This window comes from Myotis yumanensis, unplaced genomic scaffold (genome assembly GCF_028538775.1).
Source record: "Myotis yumanensis isolate MYYU_CA2020_CCGP unplaced genomic scaffold, mMyoYum1.0.hap1 SCAF_19, whole genome shotgun sequence".
NCBI classification, from domain to species: Eukaryota; Metazoa; Chordata; class Mammalia; order Chiroptera; family Vespertilionidae; genus Myotis; species Myotis yumanensis.
Window position 1 is genome coordinate 25,583,251 of NW_027223770.1, and position 21,308 is coordinate 25,604,558.

The 21,308-nt window shown below is 49.2% G+C and overlaps 1 protein-coding gene across 1 annotated transcript in view; it reads left to right on the plus strand.

Moving 5' to 3' along the window:
* The first annotated feature begins 462 nt into the window (after positions 1 to 462).
* LIMK2 (LIM domain kinase 2) overlaps positions 463 to 21,308 on the plus strand; it is a 53,868-nt gene continuing 33,022 nt past the window's right edge. The window contains exons 1-2 of the mRNA XM_070399882.1: positions 463 to 586; positions 12,125 to 12,224. Coding sequence (XP_070255983.1) covers positions 571 to 586; positions 12,125 to 12,224 — 116 coding nt within the window. The 5' untranslated portion in view covers positions 463 to 570. The remainder of the gene's footprint in view (positions 587 to 12,124; positions 12,225 to 21,308) is intronic.

Consider the following 21,308-nt stretch of genomic DNA (forward strand, 5'->3'; position numbering starts at 1 on the left):
CCACCCCCATTATGTACTGAGTGTCTGTTTATCCATAGTGGCGCAGAGAAGTGGCTTCTCTGAGCTGGAAGCTTCTAAAGAAAGTCCACGCTTAAGCCCCTCCCCCAAAGCTAGTTAATGGAGACCTATTTTCTCCATATTCCTATTCTTGATTCCAGGAGTGTTTGAGGGTCAGGAGACCTGGGCTCCCAACCCAGCTCAGCTCCTCATGAGCTGTGCCATTTCGAGGAGTGGAGCGTATCCTCTGGGCCTCAGCCGTCCCCATCTGTAAAATGGGCTGAGTCCTCTGTGTTGATGCCTCCCGCCCGCGCGCGCTAGGGGGCGCTAGGGCCGCCTCCAAGTGGCGGGGCCTGCACGTGGGGCGGGGCCTGTGCGGGGCGGGGCCTCGGCGGGCGGGGCCTCGGCGGGCGGGCCCGGGTGCCAGGTGCGGTTTGGTCCTCCCGGGGCGCCGTAGGCGGTGCATCCCGCTCGCGCCCGGGGCCAAGGTCTTGCCGCGCCTGAGGCGACAGCGGCGCGGAGCCGAGCGGCTGCGGCCCCCGCCCCTTCCTCCGCACTTCCGCGCCCGGGACCATGGCCGCGCCGGCGGGTAAGGAAGGCCCGCGCCATCCTGTCCGCCTCTCTCTCTCTCTCTCTCTCTCTCTCTCTCTCGGAACCCGGGCCCGGGCGCTAGAGGGGAGCCGGCGGCCTCTCGGACCTTCGGGCTGAGGGGACCCCCATGCGTTCGGGCTCCTGAGAAGGAGAATTGGGGGAGTGAGCCCCGCGCTCCCCGAGCCCCGGAGGTGGTGGGGCTGGGGCGCTGGAGACGGAGGGCGCCCGGGGCGGGCGGAGGACCCGGGGGGAGGGATGCTGGCTCCGCCGGGGCTTTTAGCTGCACTTGGCGCCCGCAGATCCCCAAACTAACGCCTTTCAGAGGAAGCCGGGGGCCTGGGTCCCCGTGGAGCGGGGATTTGTGGGGTGTGGGGAGTGCGGGAATCTGGGGTTCGGGGCAGTTCAGAGGGGATGGAACGTTCCCTGGGGTCCGGATTTTCTGTGGGAAATGGGGGAGAGGCTGACTCCCCGACGGGCTCCAAGCTCCTCGCCGCGGGTGCCTGGGGCGCTTTGCAGGAAATCGGGGAGTGGGGCTCCCCTTGGGGTTTCAGGCACGGATTGGCGGTGAGGGGTCGGGAGCGTCCTCCCTGGGCGAGGGGGCCCCTGGGGCGCGGGGTGCTCCCTTGGCCTAAGACAAGACACGTGGCCAAACACCTGGAGGGGGAGGGAGGGGGGGGAGCTGGGCCTGCCACCCCCCCACACACACCGCCCCGCAGCTTCCTGCCCCCCCCCCGCCCGCTCCCCCTCCCCCCGGGACTGGTGTTGCCGGGGCTTCCTCGCCACTGGAGCGGGTGGCCCGGCCCGCAGGCCGCCCGGGTCAGCGTCCAGGGGCTCTCTAGAGGCAGCAGGAGGGAGCACGGGGGGGGGGGGGGGGGGGGGGGCTGGTCCTGCATGTCTGCCCCCCACTTCCTGGCTTTCAGCCCGTGGACAGTCACTTCCTCCCTCCTGAATGCAAGGACCAGGCCCCCGGCGGTCACTTCCTCCGCGTGGGAGCCTGGGCTTCTCCTCGTTGTTGATGATGGGCTTCTAGAGAGAGAGGGATGGGGGGGGGGGGGTGCACCCTGTCCGTTTCGTTTCTTTTTTTAGAATTCAGAGTTTTTCAACTCAAGTGATTTTCTTTCTTTTTTTAAAGATATTTTATTTTATTGTTAATCCTCACTCGAGGATGTTTTTCCATTGATTTTTAGAAAGAGTGGAAGGGCGGGGGAGGGACAGATAGAGTAATGTCAGTATGAGAGAGACACATCGATTGATTGGTTGCCTCCGACATGCACCCCTGACCACATGCACCCCCGACCTGAGCTGGGGATCAAGCCTGCAACCGAGGTCCTTGCCCTGGACCGGAATGGAACCTGGGACCCTCAGGCTGCAGGCGGATGCTCTGTCCTGAGCTCCACCGGCCAGGGCTCAGATGGTTTCCGATGACGTTTCCTAACCTCTGTGTAACACAGGCTCCGTCTTGCACCTCGATTCTCAGAAATGTGTGAAAGATCTTGGCGTCCAAGTGTCGGTTAGGTTTCCTCTGAGTGAACGAAAAAGCTGTCCCTCGGTGCATTGGTCTATACGTTCTGCCGTCAGAATAGTTGTTGGGTATTTCTGTGCCGTGCACTTAGCCAAGCACGGAGGAGCGTAGTGATGAACTACACAGACACAGGCCTTGCCTTGGTGGTGCCGACAGTCCTAGAGATGGACAGCAAATAATCGAGGTGTAACAATGCAGATAAATGCTATCATAATTGAAATTAAACAACGAGGTAATAGGAATGCACCTGGGCTGAGTGGCTAGGGAATGCTTTTCTTTAAAAAGCAAGTTTATGCTATGCTTCCCCCTGAGACTCAGTAGAAATTCGTCCAGCAAAGAACACTCCAGGCCGAAGGGACAGGGTAAAAAGGCCCCGAGGTAGGAAGGCAGGGAGTATCTTTGAGGAGCCGAGAGAAAGCCAGTCTGGCTTTTTTATGGGTGAGGGGACCACGGCTCAGAAACCACCTCCCGGTTCCATAGCCAGCTAAGCGGCGGTGGTCGGAGTTCACGTTTTCCAACTTGAAATTGAGGGCTTCATCCTCTCTATTACAAACACCAGAACCAGGTTGCGCGGGGAGTCAGAGAAGGAAGTGGGGCTTCAGCTTTCCCTGGTTCTGGCCAAGCCGTCTCAAGACAACTCCGACTCCCGTGTAACAGGAGAATCAGCGACAAGGAAATCAAATATTTACCGAGCGCCTGTGATGTCTAAGGCACTGGGCCGGGACAAGGTTTACCTCTCAGGCATTTTAACAGATGCTAGAGCCAGGGAGAGACGGGCTCGTGTAACTCTCCTCATTTTACAGAGGAAGAAACGGGGGCCCAGGGATGAAAATGGATTTGTCCAGGCTCACTCAACTAGCGGTAGAGCCAGGACTGACCTAGGACTTACCTGTTCCCGTTGTAATATTCCAGGCTGCTTGAGACATGTGGAGTCTGGCACACAGTGAGCCCTTAATAAATATTTGTAGAAATAAATGTGTGATTTGTGCCTTTGAGAAATTCCCTGTCTGCTTAGAGTAATGAAGGGGAAAAAAAAACCCAGACAAATCGCGACAAGCTGTATAGCGCACGCTCCCTCCCAGGGGCATGCCTTTCCCCTCCCCCACAGGCATCGGCTCCCAAACCCTAAGGGACCCCACCCCACGAGGCTTGCAACCAGGGCAGCAATGGGCAGTTCATCCCTGCCAAACCCCTGAACTCGTCCCCAGGCCCCCTTTTCTCGCGGGGGGTGAGGGGGGGGGGGAGGAGACAAGCTATATAAAGCCTGTATGTGATAACATTATGGAATTTCAGAGGTGAGGGAGAACTCTATTCATACATTCATTCTACAAATGTATATTGAATTCGTACTGTCTGCAAGCATTTCTAGGCCCTGGAGGTACTTAGGGAACGAAATAGACCAAATCCCTTCCCTCTTGTTCTGGTGGGGAGAGATGGACAATAATGAGCTAGATGAATATCACAGGTCAGGGATAAATGCTCCGAAGAGAAATAAAGTAAGATAAGGGCGTAGGAGCAGTGGGAGGTCAGGGAGGCCTCTCTGGTCAGTGACATCTGAGCAGAGAAAGGAAGCAAGGACTTGAACCATTTGAATATCTGGGGGAAGAACATTTTAGACAGAATAAAAGAATGAGTAAAGGCCCTAAGCCAGGAATGCGCTTGGCATATTTGAAGACCAGCAAGGTCTCCAGGATGGCTACCAGGTCTGGTTGGGGAACGCTGCTTAAAGGAGGTAAAATTGAGAAGTCTTAAAAAAGGGTGGGGGTGGGAGGGTTAGTATCCTGGTGGGGAAGAAACTGGAGTAGGAGTCAAAGCTGGGCAAGGCTCAAGGTCTTCCCAAAAGATGGTGAATTGATACATGTAGAGGCAAGGCCGGGGAGGTGGGGGAGTCATAGGAAGTGGAAGGTGAGGCTCAGAGGGTGGCTGAAGCCAGACTGGAGTGTTTTAATGCTAGGCTGGTGGAATTTTCCCGCCTGCAGTAGAGACCAGAGGTTTAGAGGTAGGAAGAGTCATGATTAGGGCATTTGTTTTTATAAACTATCAATCTGGCATTGATAGGCAGAATGAAGTGGACAAGAGTAAGGAAGGGCACTAACCTGGAGGTGGATTCAGTGGGCCCTGAGCTGGGTGTCAGGGATAGGAACGGAGAAGAAGGCACGGACCTGTAGGAAATGCCTCATGTCGTGGGGCAGGGCAGGGTGACTTGAATAGCTCTGGGTATGTGATAGAGGGGTCAAGGTAGGGTTCAAGAAGACTATAAGGCTTTAAAGCTGCACAGAAACCCATCATGTTCAAGGGGCTGCGTTAAGCTTCCCACATTGATGCATCTTTTGGAGGCTGGGTTGATTCCCAGCGCAGAGCTAGCTTCTGATCAGTGCAGCCTGGAGGGGAGCTAAGTTTCAGGAACAAATTAGCAAGGGGTGGGGCATCGAGTTAGCATTTCAGTGAGAAGACCTGCAGCTGTAGCAATCTCTTACAAGTCTGTCCTTTTTCTTACTCTTGACCTTTCTTTATACAGTAGCAAGAATTAGGTGTTTGTTTGTTTGTTACCTATTGATTTATATCCAACAGTAGCTAGAACATGAAACCATTGCTTGGTTCTATTCAAATATACCTTGAGCGTCCATCCTGGGATTCTGTTTTGGCAGCTCCTACTGATAATTTATCTTTTCAGGAAAGAAAGTCTAATATGTAGTCAGATACATAGACTTTGGAGTTAGCAGACCTGTGGTCTCATTCCAGCTCTAACACTTGTTAATTGAGCATTTTCGTTTCCTCTTTAGTAAAATGGGAACAATAATAGTTCTTCAATACTAGTCCTTACCTCATGGTATCTTTATATTCGATTAATTCATGCTTGCATGGTGCTTAGGACACTGCCTGGCCCACAATAAGAACTTAAGCAGTTGGGATTCCTCCCCTCCCTCCCCTCCTGCCCCCATCATTGATAATGGGTAGAGAACTGCTGCCTGGGGATGTATGCATTGGTTAACCCGTTCTCTGATAGAGATTCTTTGTAGGCCTTCCTCCAGATAAGAAATTGCCAACTCATTCACAGCTAAGTGAACGTATGGTTGGAAGGGAGAACCCGAGTGGCCCAAAAGCCACAGGAACCACCTGTCTTGTTTGTTTCTCTACCCAGTATCTTATTACTCTACCGAGCTTGCCCTGCCCCCAGCACCTGGTTCCTCCCTCTCTGACATGGGTGATTTCTGCATACCTTTGTCCCTCACACCCCAGGAGTACTCACCAAGGCCCCCCAGCCCCCCCCCCCCCCCCCCCCCGCAGTGTGTGCCCTAGCCTGTGTCTTGCACATGGGCACATAGAAAACATTTTCTGAATTTGTTTTGAAAACATTCCCTCCAGAGTTTGGAGGTTAGTGTTGTCAGCTCAACCTTTTCCCCGGCCAACCCCCTAAATATACACGAAAGACAGAAGAAAAGCGACTCACAATTCAGCTGCCAGCTAAGTGCCGGGCAAGGGCGGGAGGTATTTTCACATAGATGACATTCTTTCTCTTAATCCTCTTTGTTGCCCTCTTTTTAGAGATTAAGAGACAGGCTCAGAGAGGTTAAACGGACACAGCCAAGTTTCAAACCTGGGTTGAAGTCCAGTTCTTCTGCTTGACCCCTTACACATGTTCCCTAAGAAACTAAAGGGCCGGCGAGAACAACAGCAAGAATGAAACCTTCTGAGATGCCTCTGTCTGAGCCTTCACTTGAAAAATGAGAGGCCCCCTGGTTTGGTGCCACAGGCTCTCAGAGCCAGAGGAATAATTGGATCCCTCCATGAGGGAAGAACCTAAGGTCCAGAGAAGTGCAGAAGCTCCTTTAAAAAAATCATCTAATCTTTTTTTCCTTAGACACTCCCTTGGGCAATATTTGGTAAGGTAGGGAGGAGGAAAATCCTTTGGGATACAGGGGAGAGTATCTAGGCAGTGGTTCTCAACCTTCTGGCCCTTTAAATACAGTTCCTCATGTTGTGACCCAACCATAAAATTATTTTCGTTGCTACTTCATAACTGTCATGTTGCTACTGTTATGAATTGTAATGTAAATATCTGATATGCAGGATGGTCTTAGGCGACCCCTGTGAAAGGGTCGTTCGACCGCCAAAGGGGTCGCGACTCAGATTGAGAACCACTGATCTAGAGACACCTTAGTCATTACTGTTAGTCTTTCTTGTTGGTAGCATGAAAATGTGGTCTTTTCTCTCTCTGCTGTTCCCCACCAGTGGCTGCCCCTGCCCCTCTGCTTTCCTGCTTTATCCCGGAACAAGTGGGATTTATTCACCTGACCTGCCCTTTCCCAGGGGGCACAGTGGTTACCCTACTTGTTGTTTTGTGCTGCCCTGAACTGGCTGGGTGTTGTTCCTGGTTCTCATTGTTTAGTGGAATATGAGAAGCACCAAGGATTTTTCTCAAATGAAAGGATAGGATCTGTGCATGTTGGTTCAGGCTAGGCTTTATGGTCTCGTGAGCTCTCCGGCCTTGGGGATTTCTCGCCACTTTGAAGTTTGGAAAGGACTAGTTTGCAGAAGCCCAGCTCTTAGACCAAGATTAAGGTGAATATGAGTGTCTTGTGGGAAATGGACTGGCTCTGAGCTGGGGTCCCAGGCCGAGCCCTGCCACTGAATGACTGTGTCGTCTTGAGCAAGTCTTACCTTGTCTGAGGCTGCATAGGGTAATAAAATGCAACTGATCTGGTAGTCTCAGAACCCTTTTGAGCCCCTCCTAGACCAGTTTTCTGATGGTTAGGAAACTTGATTCTCCTCCTCTAAGCCCATTTTTCTTTCAGAAGAATGAAAGGGTTGGATTAGAGTAGATGATTTTTATAAATTTTATCTTTTAATATATTTTCATTGATTTCAGAGAGGAAGGAAGAGGGAGAGAGATAGAAACATCAGTGATGAGAGAGAATCATTGATTGGCTGCCTCCTACACTCCCTCCCACCCCCCACCCCCCCCACTGGGGATCTAGCCTACAACCCAGGCATGTGCCCTTGACCGGAATCGAACCTGAGACCCTTCAGTCCGCAGGCCAACGCTCTATCTACCGAGCCAAACCGGCTAGGGCTAGAGTAGATGATTTTTAAAGGCCATTCTAACCTTACCATCCTGCCATCCTAGTGCCTGCCCATGGATTCACAGATTGTTGGAGGGGCACATCACTATTTATTTACTAAGTTGGGAGAGAGAAGTGTATATAAACTGAATATATTTTATACCAGTATCCAAAAGGTCCTGAAGGTAAGACCCTCTGTAATGAGCCATTTGTTACCATTTTTACCTTGTTTGCATGGCACATTTACTGCTTCCTAAAAGCAACAGATTCCCATAATCAAGTCATAGTTTTCTGATTATTAAGCACCTAATAAGCCCCCCCCCCCTTAATTGTTTGAGGCTGTGGGGGACATTTACTTAATCAAGCTTCCTTTCTGGACTCTGACAATCAGTAGCCACTGTTGATAAGTCTGCAAATATGAGAGGCAAACACAATGAAAGGAGCGGGTCAACAGCCTGGTACAATGAGGTCTTTTCCCAGAGGAAGAATGTCCCAGGCCGACTGCACTGGAATCTGGATTGGTCTTCCATTAGGCCTCATGGGACTCTCCATAAACTTCGTATTATTATATTTATCTTACATTTCCTAGAATGTAGGCTGTAAAAGAGTTAGGATCGTTGACTTTCAGGGCTGCGAGGAAGCTGAAAATTCCAAGAGTATTCTCTTGAAGAGTGTCCGGGCTTTGGGAGGTCAAAGGCTCTGGGTAAATATCTTTGCTCAAGTACAATATGATAGACTGAGGCCTGTGTTTCTACATAAGACTTCACCTGTAGGTAGTCACCCTGGGAGTCGGAGCACTTACTTATTTCTGTTTTTAAAAATATATTTTTATTGATTTTCAGGGAGGAAGGGAGAGGGAAAGAGAGAGAGAAACATCAATGATGAGAGAATCATTGATCAGCTGCCTTCTGCAATGGGGATCGAGCTCACAACCCGGGCAGGTGCCCTTGACCGGAATCGAACCTAGAACCCTTCAGTCCTCAGGCCAACGCTCTATCCACTGAGCCAAACCGGCTCGGGCTCAGAGCACTTATTCCAGTGAAATCATCCGTGTTAACCGTTGGAGCTTATCTTTAGAAAGTACCTTTATAGTTGACCAGTGGGTACAACTTTGCAGTTGGATTCACCACACAAAGGGTTGTCTGTACTGTGCCAGGCTTTATGCTAGGCCCTGGAGATTTGAAGATCTTCAAAATGTGATCTTTGCCCCTTTGAGCTGGAGGGAAGGGGACAGAGAGGGAGGAACTGAGGGAGGCAGAAAAACATAATGAACTGTAATTACAGAACCAATGATGTAAAATCGGTATAGGCAAAATGAACCAAACACTGCCTGCCTTTGGGGGACCATCAAGGAAGGATAGAAGTTTGATTAAGGGAAAAGATTGACAAAGTATTCTAAACACAGAAAGCCTTGAGATTCCCCCAAAGAAAACTATAAGGTTTTAAAGCTACATAGAAACCCATCATGTTCAAGGGGCTACATTAATGTTAGGATGCAAGAACATGAATGTGAGTGGCAAGAGTAGAAAATAGGTCAAGATGTGACTAGAGCATCCCTTTGTAAGGGATGATGAGAAATAAAACTTCTTTGGGGCCACTTTGTGGAGGGACATATTCCCTCAATAAATGTTAATGAGAAAAAAAAAATGTTAATGAGAAAAAAAAATGTTAATGAGGGGCTGTGGTAGGCCAGGGACGGGTCTTGGTTCCCTTAGTCCTTCAGAGCTAACAAGAGCCAACTTTAATGCTGTGTGAGGAGTTTGTGTTCCTGCCTCAGGACCTTTGCACGTCTCAGTCTCCAATGTAATCCTTCCCTCTTCCTTTTTTGCATTGCCTCCTAAATTTATATTCATTCTTTAGAGCTCAGCTTGGAAATTACTCCCTTGAGGAATATTTGTTTGCTCTACCCTAACCCCATTTTCCTAGTTAAGAACTTGATATGGTCTTCATACCACTTGCCCCACTTATAATTAAAATAATTATGTCATTGTTCAATATCTGCTGCTTAATCTCACTTTTGTTTGCAGCATAGTGTTAGACACATAGGTGGCATGCAATAAATATTTGCTTAAAGAATGACCAAAGCGTGTCCACTGAATTTAGCAATAAGCAGTCACTGTTGACTTTGGTGAGACAGTTTCTGAGAAATGGTGGAGGTGGAAGTCAGATTGCGGTGGATTGTGCGGTAAGTAGGAAGTGAGGAAATAAGGGCAGTTTTGTGTAGACAGCTTTTTAATATGTGTGCTTTGAAGAGGGAAGCGAGTGTGGTGCAGAGAGGAGAAAATGGGATCCACTTTTTAAAAAAATATTTTTATTGATTTCAGAGAGGAAGAGGGAGAGAGAGATAGAAACATCAATGATGAGAGAGAATCATTGATGGCTGCCTCCTGCACGCCCCCCTACTGGGGATCAAGGCCACAACCCAGGCATGTGCTCTTGACCGGAATTGAACCTAGGACTCGTCAGTCCCCAGGCCGACACTCTATCCACTGAGCAAACCCATCAAGGTGGGATCTACTTTTTTTTTTTTTTAAATGGGAAAGACTTGAACTTGTGTAAGTGATGATTGGAAGGAGCTAATGGAGAAAGGAGTGATGGTGGAGATAACTGGAAGTGCACATCTCCCGAGTGGGGGAATAAGGTGGACTGCAGAACAGCAGGGCCCTGCTAAGTTCAGCCTTTGCTCTGTAGACATTGGGTAGCCGGGATAAACCGGCTGATGTTGTGCAGTACACAGGGGAAGAGAAGCCAAAGACCTGCACTCGGCTCAGCGAAGGGCAGGGAAGAATTGGAGAGACACTTGGGAGGTGAAACCAGGTAAACGTGAGAGAAGGGAGCAGAGATCATTTTTTGTTTGTTTGTTAGAGAAATCTTGATTTCTGTGCCTGTAGTGCCTAGCACAGAGCAGGTGCTACATAAGTGTTAAATGGCTTTGAATTCCTCCGGACTGGAGAAAACAGGGCGGGCTCTGGAGGGTGTAGCAATAACAAGTTCTCTCTCGAATATCCTCATCATACAAAGTCCTGGTCCTTTTTGCATTTTGGGAGCAGCCAGAAGTCATTCCGAGCCAAGATATTAAAGTGTTGAGTCAGTGGGTGGTCAGGTTAGAGACTATTACTTTTGGGTTAAAAATTAAAAACAAAGAAGCAAGGTGTGGCTTAACATAATGAGATTTGCTGGGGTGGGGCGGCAGTTCACAAAGGGACTCGAACGGCCTTCCATGATATTGTTCCAAAAAATGTTTGCAGCTGGTACCTCCAGAACGTGGGAGGTTCATTTGGATGTCTGTGTTCATCCAAAACCCTCCTTCACGAATTCACTTTCTCACCCCCTCAACCTCCACCCCCATCCATAACCCATTTGAATGAGTCTCTCAGACTTTCTGCTTTGCAGTCTGTGAGGATGGGTGATGGTGCACTCTCTGGCCTCTACCACCCAAAGACCAAAGAGGCCCCTCAGGGGAGTCTGAGAAGCTGAGATCCTGGAGGCGATGGGCATGTATAGCCCATCACCATGGAACTAGAGGAAAGGAGCAGGTGGGGAAGGGTTCTGAAGCCTTCTGCCAGCGTGTTCAGTTCTCCTCTGGGGTATGAGGACAGCTGCCTGTGCCCTGGCTGCCCCGAATGCTGCTGACCAATCTTGAAATGCCCGGAGCCGTGCATTGTCTGTTTACGGTGGCTGTGCCCGTGGCAGTCTGGAGTTACCCAGAGAGAACAAAGCTGCATACACAGAGCACAAGGGAGTCTTGTAACAACCTGGTCCCTCTTTCTAGGGCTGAGGCAGGTACCACGGCTTGATCTCAGCTGCCCTCTTTATTTCAAGAAGTTGGCAGCCGAGCCACACCCGGCGTATTGTGTTTCGTCCTTTTTGGAGGGACATGGACCAATTCTGCTATTGTCCATCCTACTATCTCAGCTTGCACAGCCCTTCCCCACCCTATCTCAGCCTTCGGTAAATCTTTCCCATCTTTCAAGGCTCAGCTCAAGTGTCAGCTTCCCCTACAAAGACTTTCCTGGCTCCCCTAAGTGGAACGCGTAGGAATTAACATGGTGGGGCGGAAAGAGCGTGGGCTTTCCGACGAGCCAGACCTGGGTTGGGATACTAGATCTGCTGCTTGGCCTGTCACCGTGGCCCCAAGTTTCAATTCCCCCATCCATTCAATGAGTGTAGTAACAGCTGCCTCGCGAGATTCTTTTGAGAATTAAGTGAGAAAGCACCTGCCATAATTCTTGGAAAATAGGAGGCATTCATTGAATGTTTATTCTTTCCCTTCTACACCTATAAGGTCTATCTCCGAACTAAAATAGCACTTTGCTTCCACTTCAGAAAGAGCGTCTAAGGGAAAAATGACTACGTGGAAGGATGTTTCTTTTCCCAGTGGATGTGCATCCCAGTGGAGCAGGGATGACGTTATCCAACTGTCTCCAACCTAGAGCTTGGCGAGGACCCATGGGTCCAACGAGAGGACCCATGAAGCTGGTTGAATGAGGGAGCTCCTGGACTAGGTGGTGGAAATCTGCACAACCAGGGCTTTTGAGGAATAGCCAAAGGCAATAACATGATTAACCTAGAAAGGAGCCGTTTCTGGGTGCTGGTTGAGAATAGTTGCAGGAACGGCTGATCCAAAAAAAAAACAACCTTGTTCATTTCATCGACTCAGAACTATAAGCAGGGCTGACACTTCTAAAAAAAGGCAGATTTTGTTTCCGTAGAAAAAGGAACGATCAGAACCATTTTTTAAAACGTATTTCCTCTCCCTGGGGAGATGAGCAGGCAGTGCTTCCAGAGATGGTGTAGAAAAGGGAGTTGTGCATCTGGCCGAACATTGGATTAACCCTTTCAATATGAGAATCTGTTAACTGAGTCTTATTCCACACAGTAGGAGTCAGTGTCCCTTAACCCTTGGTACTTCCGGCCTCTGAACCTCCCTCCCCCTCGGTTTTGTGTGCAGGTGAAGATGCCTGGAGGTGTCGGGGCTGTGGGGACCATGTTGCTCCAAGCCAGAGGTTGTACAGGACTGTCAACGAAGCCTGGCACAGCTCTTGCTTCAGGTAAGTGGGTGTGTCCTCCTGTGTTGCCAGTGCATTACGGGCTAGGAACGATGTCATTGTCTGGAATCTACAAAAACAAGCTTTTGATTGGGAACTTCCCTTTTCAGTGGGGGTGGGATGGGGAGGGATGTGCCAAGGTGAAGGTGCAAGAGCCACAAATGTGCCAGGTGCAGCTAGAGGTGATGGGGGGATGAGAGGAAGTCTTCCCAGGGAGTCCCAGCATTCTCACTTAAATAAAAACTTCTTTATTGACTGATTTCAGACACACACACACACACACACACACACACACACACACATCCATTTGTTCTACTTGTTTATGCATTTATTGGTTGATTCTTGCATGTGCCCTGACCAGAGATTGAACCCACAATCTTGGTGTATCAGAATGATGCTCTAATCAACTGAGCTACCTGGCCAGGGCCACCCTCACTGTTTAGGTGAGGAAACTGAGGCCCAGGCCTGCACTACTGATTACGCAGGTGCCTCAAGCGTTGTTTGGAGTGCAGTTGGCAAAGCCAGCTCTTCTTCACAGCAGGCTGCCTGCCTAGGTTCCTGCTTTGTGTTTTTTTGTTGCGTGGTTTGTTTGTTTTTTTAGTGTGCCTGTCCGTGAACACTGTCCCAAAGAAGTGAAAAGGAGCTTGCAGTATAGAAAGAAAAAAATAGCTTTAAGATCGAGTGGGGCAATAAGGAGATGGGGACCCGACTCCCCGATAGGATGTAGGTTACAGAATACGGAGGGCAAAATCACAAGACACCTGTGGGTTAGGGGTTGGGGTCATGCTGGGAGCTGATTGGTCAAAAGTGAAGTAAGGGTAATAAATCATTTCTTCAGGTCTTAAGGACAGTTCTGAGGTCTTTTCTAGGTCCCTCTGTCTGGTCTCATGGACAAGTAGCCAGGGGATTGGGCTCAGGAGCTGAAATATAACTTAGGTCAAGATGTTATCTTTAGCCCAGCCAGCATGGCTCAATAGGTTCAGTAGTTGAGCGTAGACCTATTCAATTCCTGTTTGCGGCACCTGAATGGTTTTGGGCTCAACCCCAGTGGAGGGCATGTAGGAGGCATCCGATCAATGATTCATCATTGATGTTTCTCTCTCTCTCTTCCTCTCTGAAAACAATAAAATATATACATATGTATATCTTTTAAAAAGATGTTATCTTTAGCCTGCCAGACCTTGTGACTATTAGGTCCCGACTACTGGGTTACTGTCTTCTGCTCCTTGGGGGTTGTTGATTATCCTGTCCTGCTTTTTGTTATTAACTTTGTTATAGCTCTTATTGTTCAAAGACAGCTCAGTTTCTTGAAAATAACAGAAACTTTAAAGTCAGATTTGTTCCTGCTGTCTAAGGCTCCGTTTTCTCCTCAGGAAAATACAGATGTCCAGAATCTATCTCAGACTTACTAAGATTGAATGAAATAATACATGGCAAGGGCACCCACTGAACGGTTGTTCCTTTCCCCCGTGAGCTTAGAATCCGCAAGAGGGGGAGCTTGTCTTTGCCTCCTCCAGAACACAAAACAGTGCCTGGCCTGCAGCCATTTCTCTTCGGAAGCTGGGTGGGCATGTGGGGCCCCCGTGGCCTGAAGCTGAGGGGCAGTGCTCACATCCTCAGAATGAGACAGACGAGACAGGCACCACGCGCTCTGAATTCCAGCGCCCACAGACACGCTGATAGCAAGTAATTTAATTGACCTTTAAGCGCTTGCCTCCACCGGGAACTACGTGGGGGGTTAGCCTGGAGAGCTTGGGCCTCTGGAAGAGTTGGAGGGGAACCAGCTTTTTTCTGCCCTTTCAGCTCTAACTCAGAGCTCTCCAGTCTTCTCTGGATCTCATTGCCTTGGTTCCTCCTCCTCTCACTCCCAGGGAAGTTGATTGTCCCTTTACTCTGCCTGTTAGTGAGATAGCAGCAGAATGTCAGAGCTATCAAGGACCTTATAGATAAAACCTTGGGCTAGCCCTTTCATTTTAGACCCAAGGCTAAAGAGCAACAACATCAGAACCCGAGTTCCCAGGCCTTGGCATCTAACCCATATGGTCGTATTTGTCCTTGCTATTTTCCTATTTGTATGAATAGTTCCTATCCAAAATAAGCAAGACCAAAAGCTCTAAAAATTAGGGAAGCTAATCTTTGGAGTTTTGGGATTCTCCTATAGCTAAAGAACTTAAGAACTAGAAGGGACCACCTACTGTATGATATAACCCTTTCATATCAGAGATGAGAGGCCTCAAACCAAAAAGACAAAAAGAGTTATACAAACAGGCCATGGATGACAGGAGCTGGCCTTAGAACTGAAGTCTTGGGTTATTTGTAGGTCTGATCAGATACTAGCTTGTTAGATAGGACTGTGTGTGAGAGAGAGAAACACACACAAATACGTGTGCATAAACAGGTAAGGCACATTATCATGGTAGATCAGAGTGCAGGCTATGGCTGAGACTGTCTGATTTCAAATCCTGTCTGCAATTTATTAACTGGCCTTAGGTGACTTCCCCGAGCTTCAGGCACCTCATCTATAAAATGGGACTAAGAATGATACTCATGCCTCGCTGGCATGGCTGGCTCAGTGGTTGAGCATCAACCTATGAACCAGGAGGTCGTGGTTTGATTCCTGGTCAAGGCACTTGCCCACGTTGTGGGCTTGATCCCCAGTAGGGGGAGTGCAGGGGGCGGCCAATCAACAATTCTCTCTCATGGATGTTTTTATCTCTCTCTCTCCCTCTCCCTCTCTTAAATCAATAAAAAAATATATTTTTAAAAAACAGAGAGAATAGTCTCATCCCATAAGGTTGTTGAGGAAGATTAGATGTGGTAACCTATGTAAAGGGCTTAGCATAGCACCTGATACATAGAAAACTCTTAATCAGAAGCTGTTGCTTTCTATTGTGAGTGTGTGTCTACTTAACATTCATGTATTTATTTTTCTTATTACATACACACCCATTTGTCACCCGATGTGGAACCTCAGGGATTAAGGTTAACTTGGAGCTCCCCTTGCATAATTCAAGCAGAGATCATGCCTCAGTCTGGAAGTAGAGCATCCAGATTGTCTGCTGTTTGCAGCGTGGCCTCAAGGACAGATACCCTCTAATCCAGCTCTATGGAAGGAGCATAGCTCCCCACGCCTGAGCCTTCCCACACTAACTCAGTGACTGTAGAGCCTGGTCATTTGCACCGGGGAGAAAGGCTGCTTTGGAGCCCGCTTGACTTTTGCCCGAATGAAAGGAAGGACTGTATTGTCTGACTGAAGAAGTAACCTGGGTTCCGAGGAGCCTGAAGCATCAGCCCCGAATGGACTTTTAACACGTCTTCCACCCCAGCTCACCTGTGATTCTTTGTCAGAAGCAGGACCCTCTCCCTTCATTCTCCCCAAGGTATTCACTCTTCCAGACTCCCTTTCAGCCTTGCTCTTACCCAGCTGGGTTATAGTAACAAGAAAGGAAATGACTTTTCTTCTCCCCTCCCCCCACACCTTTGTTTTCCTAATCACAGGGTGGGGCTGGATATTGAATGGAGAAACTGCTGGGGTTTGGCTCCCCGTCTCCTCCCCTCCCCTTCTTCTTACACTGTCCTACCCTATCCTCCATCTGCAGCCACATCCTGAATCCTGCCTCTCACAGCCTTCCGCCAGTTTGTCAGGTCCCTGGGACAATAGGAAGCCACTTAGGGCTGGAACCCGGAACTGTCCCGTGGAGGCCAGCTGACAGATCTCCTGGAAGCAGCCCCGTCTGTAATTGTGCTGTTGCAGTTGGGCGCCTGGCCAGGGCCCCTCTGATCACTCTGGACGCCTGGCTGACCAGCCCTCTTGCTTCTTCTCCTCGACCTCTTTGGATTCTAATACTCCTCTGGCCTTCCCTTTCCTTGAGCAGTGCCATTGGTTCCAGAGCTGGGCCCATTCTCTCTGAAGCCCTCTGGAACTGGCTCCCTCTTACTGGGGGAGGCCCAGAAAGCAGCCGGACTGAACGTTGTTTTGTAGCTGAAGTTAAAGGATAGAGCTGTGAATGGTGACCTGGCCTCTTGGCATGTTTGCAAACCAAAGAACCTTGAGAAGTTTTCAGACTATTGTTCTTTCACCCTCATCAGAGGTGTTTGGCCCCGGGGGAGGGGTCGTGGGAGGAAGGAAAAGCTGCCTCTCTTAATCTTTGTGGCCGCTACCTGGGGCTCTATTACTTGACCTGGTTCCTAGCAGCATTATCAGAGGGGAAAAGCCACCATTCTTAAGGCTCCTGGGAACTGCTCAGGGCCTCCTTTCTCAGGATTATGAACGCAGACTATTGGAGCTTTCTCTTTTGAGAAGTGAGTTCTCAGGCCTATACTCTAGAAAAGAGGTAATGCAGATAGAGAGCTGTTATCACTTCATCAGACGACAAACCATTTCCGCTAAATTTGTGACTCCAGGAAAGTCCAGTGAAGAAATTGAAGGCGCAGCTGTGTGGCGACCAGCAACTGTGGTGTAAGAGGCTGGTGACAGTGGTGTAATAGCTTGGTGACAGTGTTTTTTGTGATGCTGAAAATCATGCTCGCTTTCTCACCCACACCCCCTTCGAAACAATGAAAATTACAGTAATAGGTCACATTTATTAAATGTTTACTCTGCTCTGGACACTGTGCTAAGCATTTCACATGCATTATCTTATTTAATTCCTACAACAACCTAATAACTGTAGATCTGGTCTTAACCTATTTTACAAATAGGGAAATGGAGGTTACTTGCTCACAGTCACAGAGTTAGTAAGTAGCATCGCTGGGATTTGAACCCAGGCATTCTGAATCCTTGCTTATAAGAGTCTCTTTGCATTCTTGAGTCTGGGTATGTCATTTATATGTCATTTAACCTCTCGGAGGCTTCCTCTTCTGTAACTTCAGGGTAAGAACACTCACCCTGCCTGCCACACACTGGGTATCAGATAACAATGAAGGGTTCATGCATTTTCAAGTGTCAAATAAAAGTGCTCTTAAATTTCTCCTGACTCCTGGATTGGGAGTCAGTGGAACAACCCTGCCACCTGCTGTTGTACTCTTGGTGCTGCTGCTCCATTTATGGACGCACGCCCTTGGTTCTGATGTGCTTGTTTGTCTAGTTTATTTATCTCCAAGGAAACAGCCGGCCAGCAGGTCATTAAGGCTAGCTGTCGGACAGGTGGCTGGGGCCTTCCTGACAGAGGAAGGGAAGGACAGACACCTGGGCCTTTCTCTGCCCCCATAAGAGACTCCAGCATTAACACACAGTGGGACTCCAAGTGTGTAGTAGCAGCATGTGACCGTCAGTGTGCCTCAATCCTGCTCTGTTCTTTGGGAAGAAAGAACTAAGACCTGATAGAAGCCCCACAGCTGCTATTCAGGGCAGAGATGGAGGGGGGTAGGGGTGGGGCCAGGGATGGATGATGGCTATTTATTAAGCACTGTATTAAGAGTTTCACTTATATCATCTGATTCAGCCCTCACAATAACCCTGCAACCCCATTTTATAGTAAAACAGGAAGATCCAGAAAGGTGGACTAACTTGTCCAGGTCACACAGAGCTGACATTTGAACTCCAGACCCCCTATCCCCCCCAGAGGGTCCTCTTTACACCGAGGCTCCCAGGAAAGAATAGTGGACTTGGAATCACAAGACCCAGATTTTAGTCTTAGCTGAGCCAGGCTAGTTGTGTAACCGTGGGCAAGCTCCGGTGCCACCTCGGTGACAGTAAATCCCCCCTCGGGGAGTAGGTGTGAGGCTTACGGAGGTCACGGCAAGGAAAGCACTCTGAGGACAGTATAACGACACGATGTGTAGGGTTAGCAGCAGCACATGGCAACACTGTGCTCCTTAAACCAACCAGCCGTTCACATACAATTTTGAGCACCATCTGCTCTATTAAAGGCACCAAACTAAGTGCTGTTGGGGATGCAGATTTGACCTACTGGCCTGGTCTCCTAACTGGCTCCCTCAGACCGCTGAAAAGCAGGTAATAGCCCTGGCCAGTGTGGCTCAGTTGTTTGGGCGTCATCCCATGTACCCAGAGGTCTCCAGTCCGATTCCCAGTCAGAGCACATGCCCGGGTGCGGGCTTGATCCCCAGAACCGGTGAACTCCTGGTTCATGGGTTGACGCTCAACCACTGATCCACTCTGGCCAGGCTTTACCATTGATTTTTAGAGAGACTGGGAGGGAGGGAGAGTGGGGTGGGGGGGAGAGAGAGAAACATTGATGAGAGAGAAACACATTGATTGGTTGACTTCTCCCTGTGCCCCCGACCAGGCCAGGGACTGGGGATCAAATCTACAACCCAGGTACATGCCCTTGAATGGTAATCAAACCCACGATCCCTCGGTGCTTAGGCCGAGGCTCTAACCACTGGGCAACCGACCAGGGCTCTTTGTCGCTCTCGACACAGTCTCTTTTCTTGGCTTTCATGTCATTCCACACTCTCCTGGTTTTCCCCCCACTTCTCTGGTCATTCCAGTTTGCTTATCCTCCTCTATCTAGCTGTGAGATGCTGCCATTTCCCCAGGCTTCTGTTGTCCTCCCCACACTGATAAACCCCAAAATTAGCATCTTCAGTCTGAACCTTTCCACTGACCTCTAGACCTATTTTTCCTGTCATCTTCACATACCCAGCTGAATGTCTTGCAGGCATCTCAGACCCAGCTAGGCTTTCGGTCTTCCTGGCAAATGGCTCCTCTCCCATTGTAGCCTGGCCCGTTGAATAGAGATACCACCCTCCGCTCACTACCCGAGTCGGGACCTGGGAGTCTTTCTGATACCTCTTCTCTCTCATTCTCCACATCCAAGCCTGTTAGTTTTATCTCCAGATTATATGTTTGAGTGCGTCCACTTCTTTCCATTTCTCCTCCCACCCCCTGTTCCAGGCTACCATCATCTTATGTGTAGGACCACAATAGCCTTCGTCCACAGTCACTCTGCACCTCCACTCCATTCCCCACAGAGAGGCAGCCACAGTGAGTGATCTTTAAAGAAAATATCTGAGCCCATCACACTCTGTCGTCTCTCTGTCCTTGAACACTTCCACAACTTTCCGGCGTTCTTGAGTAAAGACCAAAGTCCTTAATGTGGCGTACAGAGCCCCCAGCCCCCGCCATGGTCTGGCCTCTCCCCACTGCCTCCCGCTCTCTCTGCTTCAGCCTCACTGCTCTTCTTCACAGGGGCCAGCATGCACCCTTCTTCCTTCTGACGAGACCTTTGTTCCTGCTGTTCCCTCTGCTTGGAATGCTCCCTCCCCTCTCTGGCCTAATGAACTCCTGCCCATTCTTCAGATCTTTACCTGGATATCTCAGGGAAATAGTTACAGAATAAGTCATGGTCCCTGTCTTATGCCTTCATAAGGATCTTCCCTTTGAAGCTGCTTTTTGCAGTTTCAATTACATGTTTATTTGGTCATCTCCTTCATGACACCCTGAGACTGAGAATCCTCTGCAAGCGCACCTTGGTCAGGGACCAGGGGGATTTCTGCCCCTCATTGTGTCACCACCGAGCGCACTGTTGGATGAATTGCCAGGGTAGCCAAGAGCTATGATGTAAGAGAGGCCTTTCCCTGCCCTCCCCCTCCCCCACCGTCCTTTCTTTCGCAGTCACCACGGGGCAATTACTGTAAACGGCAGGGAGGAATTGGTTCCCGACATTGGGTTGTTTTGGAAAATTCCCTGTAAGTGTTGAGGTGAGAAGTTATAAAGATTTGTCTCCTGTCCCCAGAGGAGTCAGAGAGTCTCCTGGCCAACAGCACTTCTCTCAGGTACAGTCCAGACAAGAGCCAACCCTGGAGGAAGAGAGACAGTGGAAGGAAGGAGTTCAGCTGCTCTAGCCCAATCTAATTGTAAATTGCTCTGAAATGTGACAAGTCTTGTTGATAATAGTAAGTAGTTTTGTTTGTTTGTTTTTTAAAGTTTAGACATCTTTGAAGGATGGCATTAGCTAAAGATGCCCAGTAGGTAGAGTGGAGGAAATGGAATACTAACCAAGTGTCTTTTACCGAAGTGTGACTTATGGTGGGGAGCGGGTGGATAGGTTGGTGATTCCACAAGAATTTGCAAATGGAAATTTGTCCTCTGGGACTAAACCAGTTGGAGATCCATGTTAGGAGAGCAGTAACATGCGGTAGTTAAGAGCACAGACACTACCTTGGTTCAAATCCTGGCTCTGCCGTGTCTTAGCTGTGCATCTTGGGCAAGTTACTCACCCTTTCTGTGCTTCATTTTCTCATCTATGAAATGGAGATACTGACCTACTCCCTAGTTCCTAGTGTTATTGCAATGGATCAATGAGCCTTGTACAGAGTGAGCACTCATGAGTGTTAGCCATTTCTTATTAGCGGAGCCAAATGGCTCCCCGGGCTGAACAATATGCGAATTGGTGATTGTTATGCCTCTAAAGAAGTAATGATTTTCCCCCATTAAAAATCAGTTTAAAAAAGCCAGTAGAATATTGAGTGGCCAGCAGTGAAACAGAAAGTGAAAAGTCAGTGAGGCAAAACTAGTAGTGTGTCCAGATACTGAATCTGGATTTGGTTACCAGAAAGGGGTTCTTTGTTACAAGCAGGGCTAGTTTGGCTGGCTCACTCCTGCCAGCGTGAAATTTCTCTCCGTGGCTTCTCATTTCCCTTTAAGTCCATGCTCACAGAGGGACCTTCTCATGCTTAACTCGGCTTCCTGGAACTCTTGATAACAGAAAGGGGCTGGAGGTAGTCCCTGTATAAGGCATGTGGGTGTTCTGATTTCAAGTGTCAATTCGTAAGTGGACAGTGGGATTGCCAGATGGTAACGTAGAAGCAGCCTAGCATGTCTGTGCCTCTCTGGGTACTGCGAAGGCCTGTTTCTGGACCTATCAGGCCAAAAATGAGGCCTGGCTTCGAGTCCTTCTCCAGGATGACGCTCCCCTCTTGGTGGTCAGCCAGTCAGCCTTTCTCTGACCACAACCCCTTCCTCATGGCTACCTTCAGCATTGACATACTGGCGTGGAGTATTTTTGCTCACCTCACTCCTTCCCTTTCCAGAGGAATCAGTGGAAGCCCAGACAAGCTTAGTGGCTTCCCTCAGCTCACACAGCCAGTTTGTTTTCAGACGGGTCGCATTCTCGGGTCTTC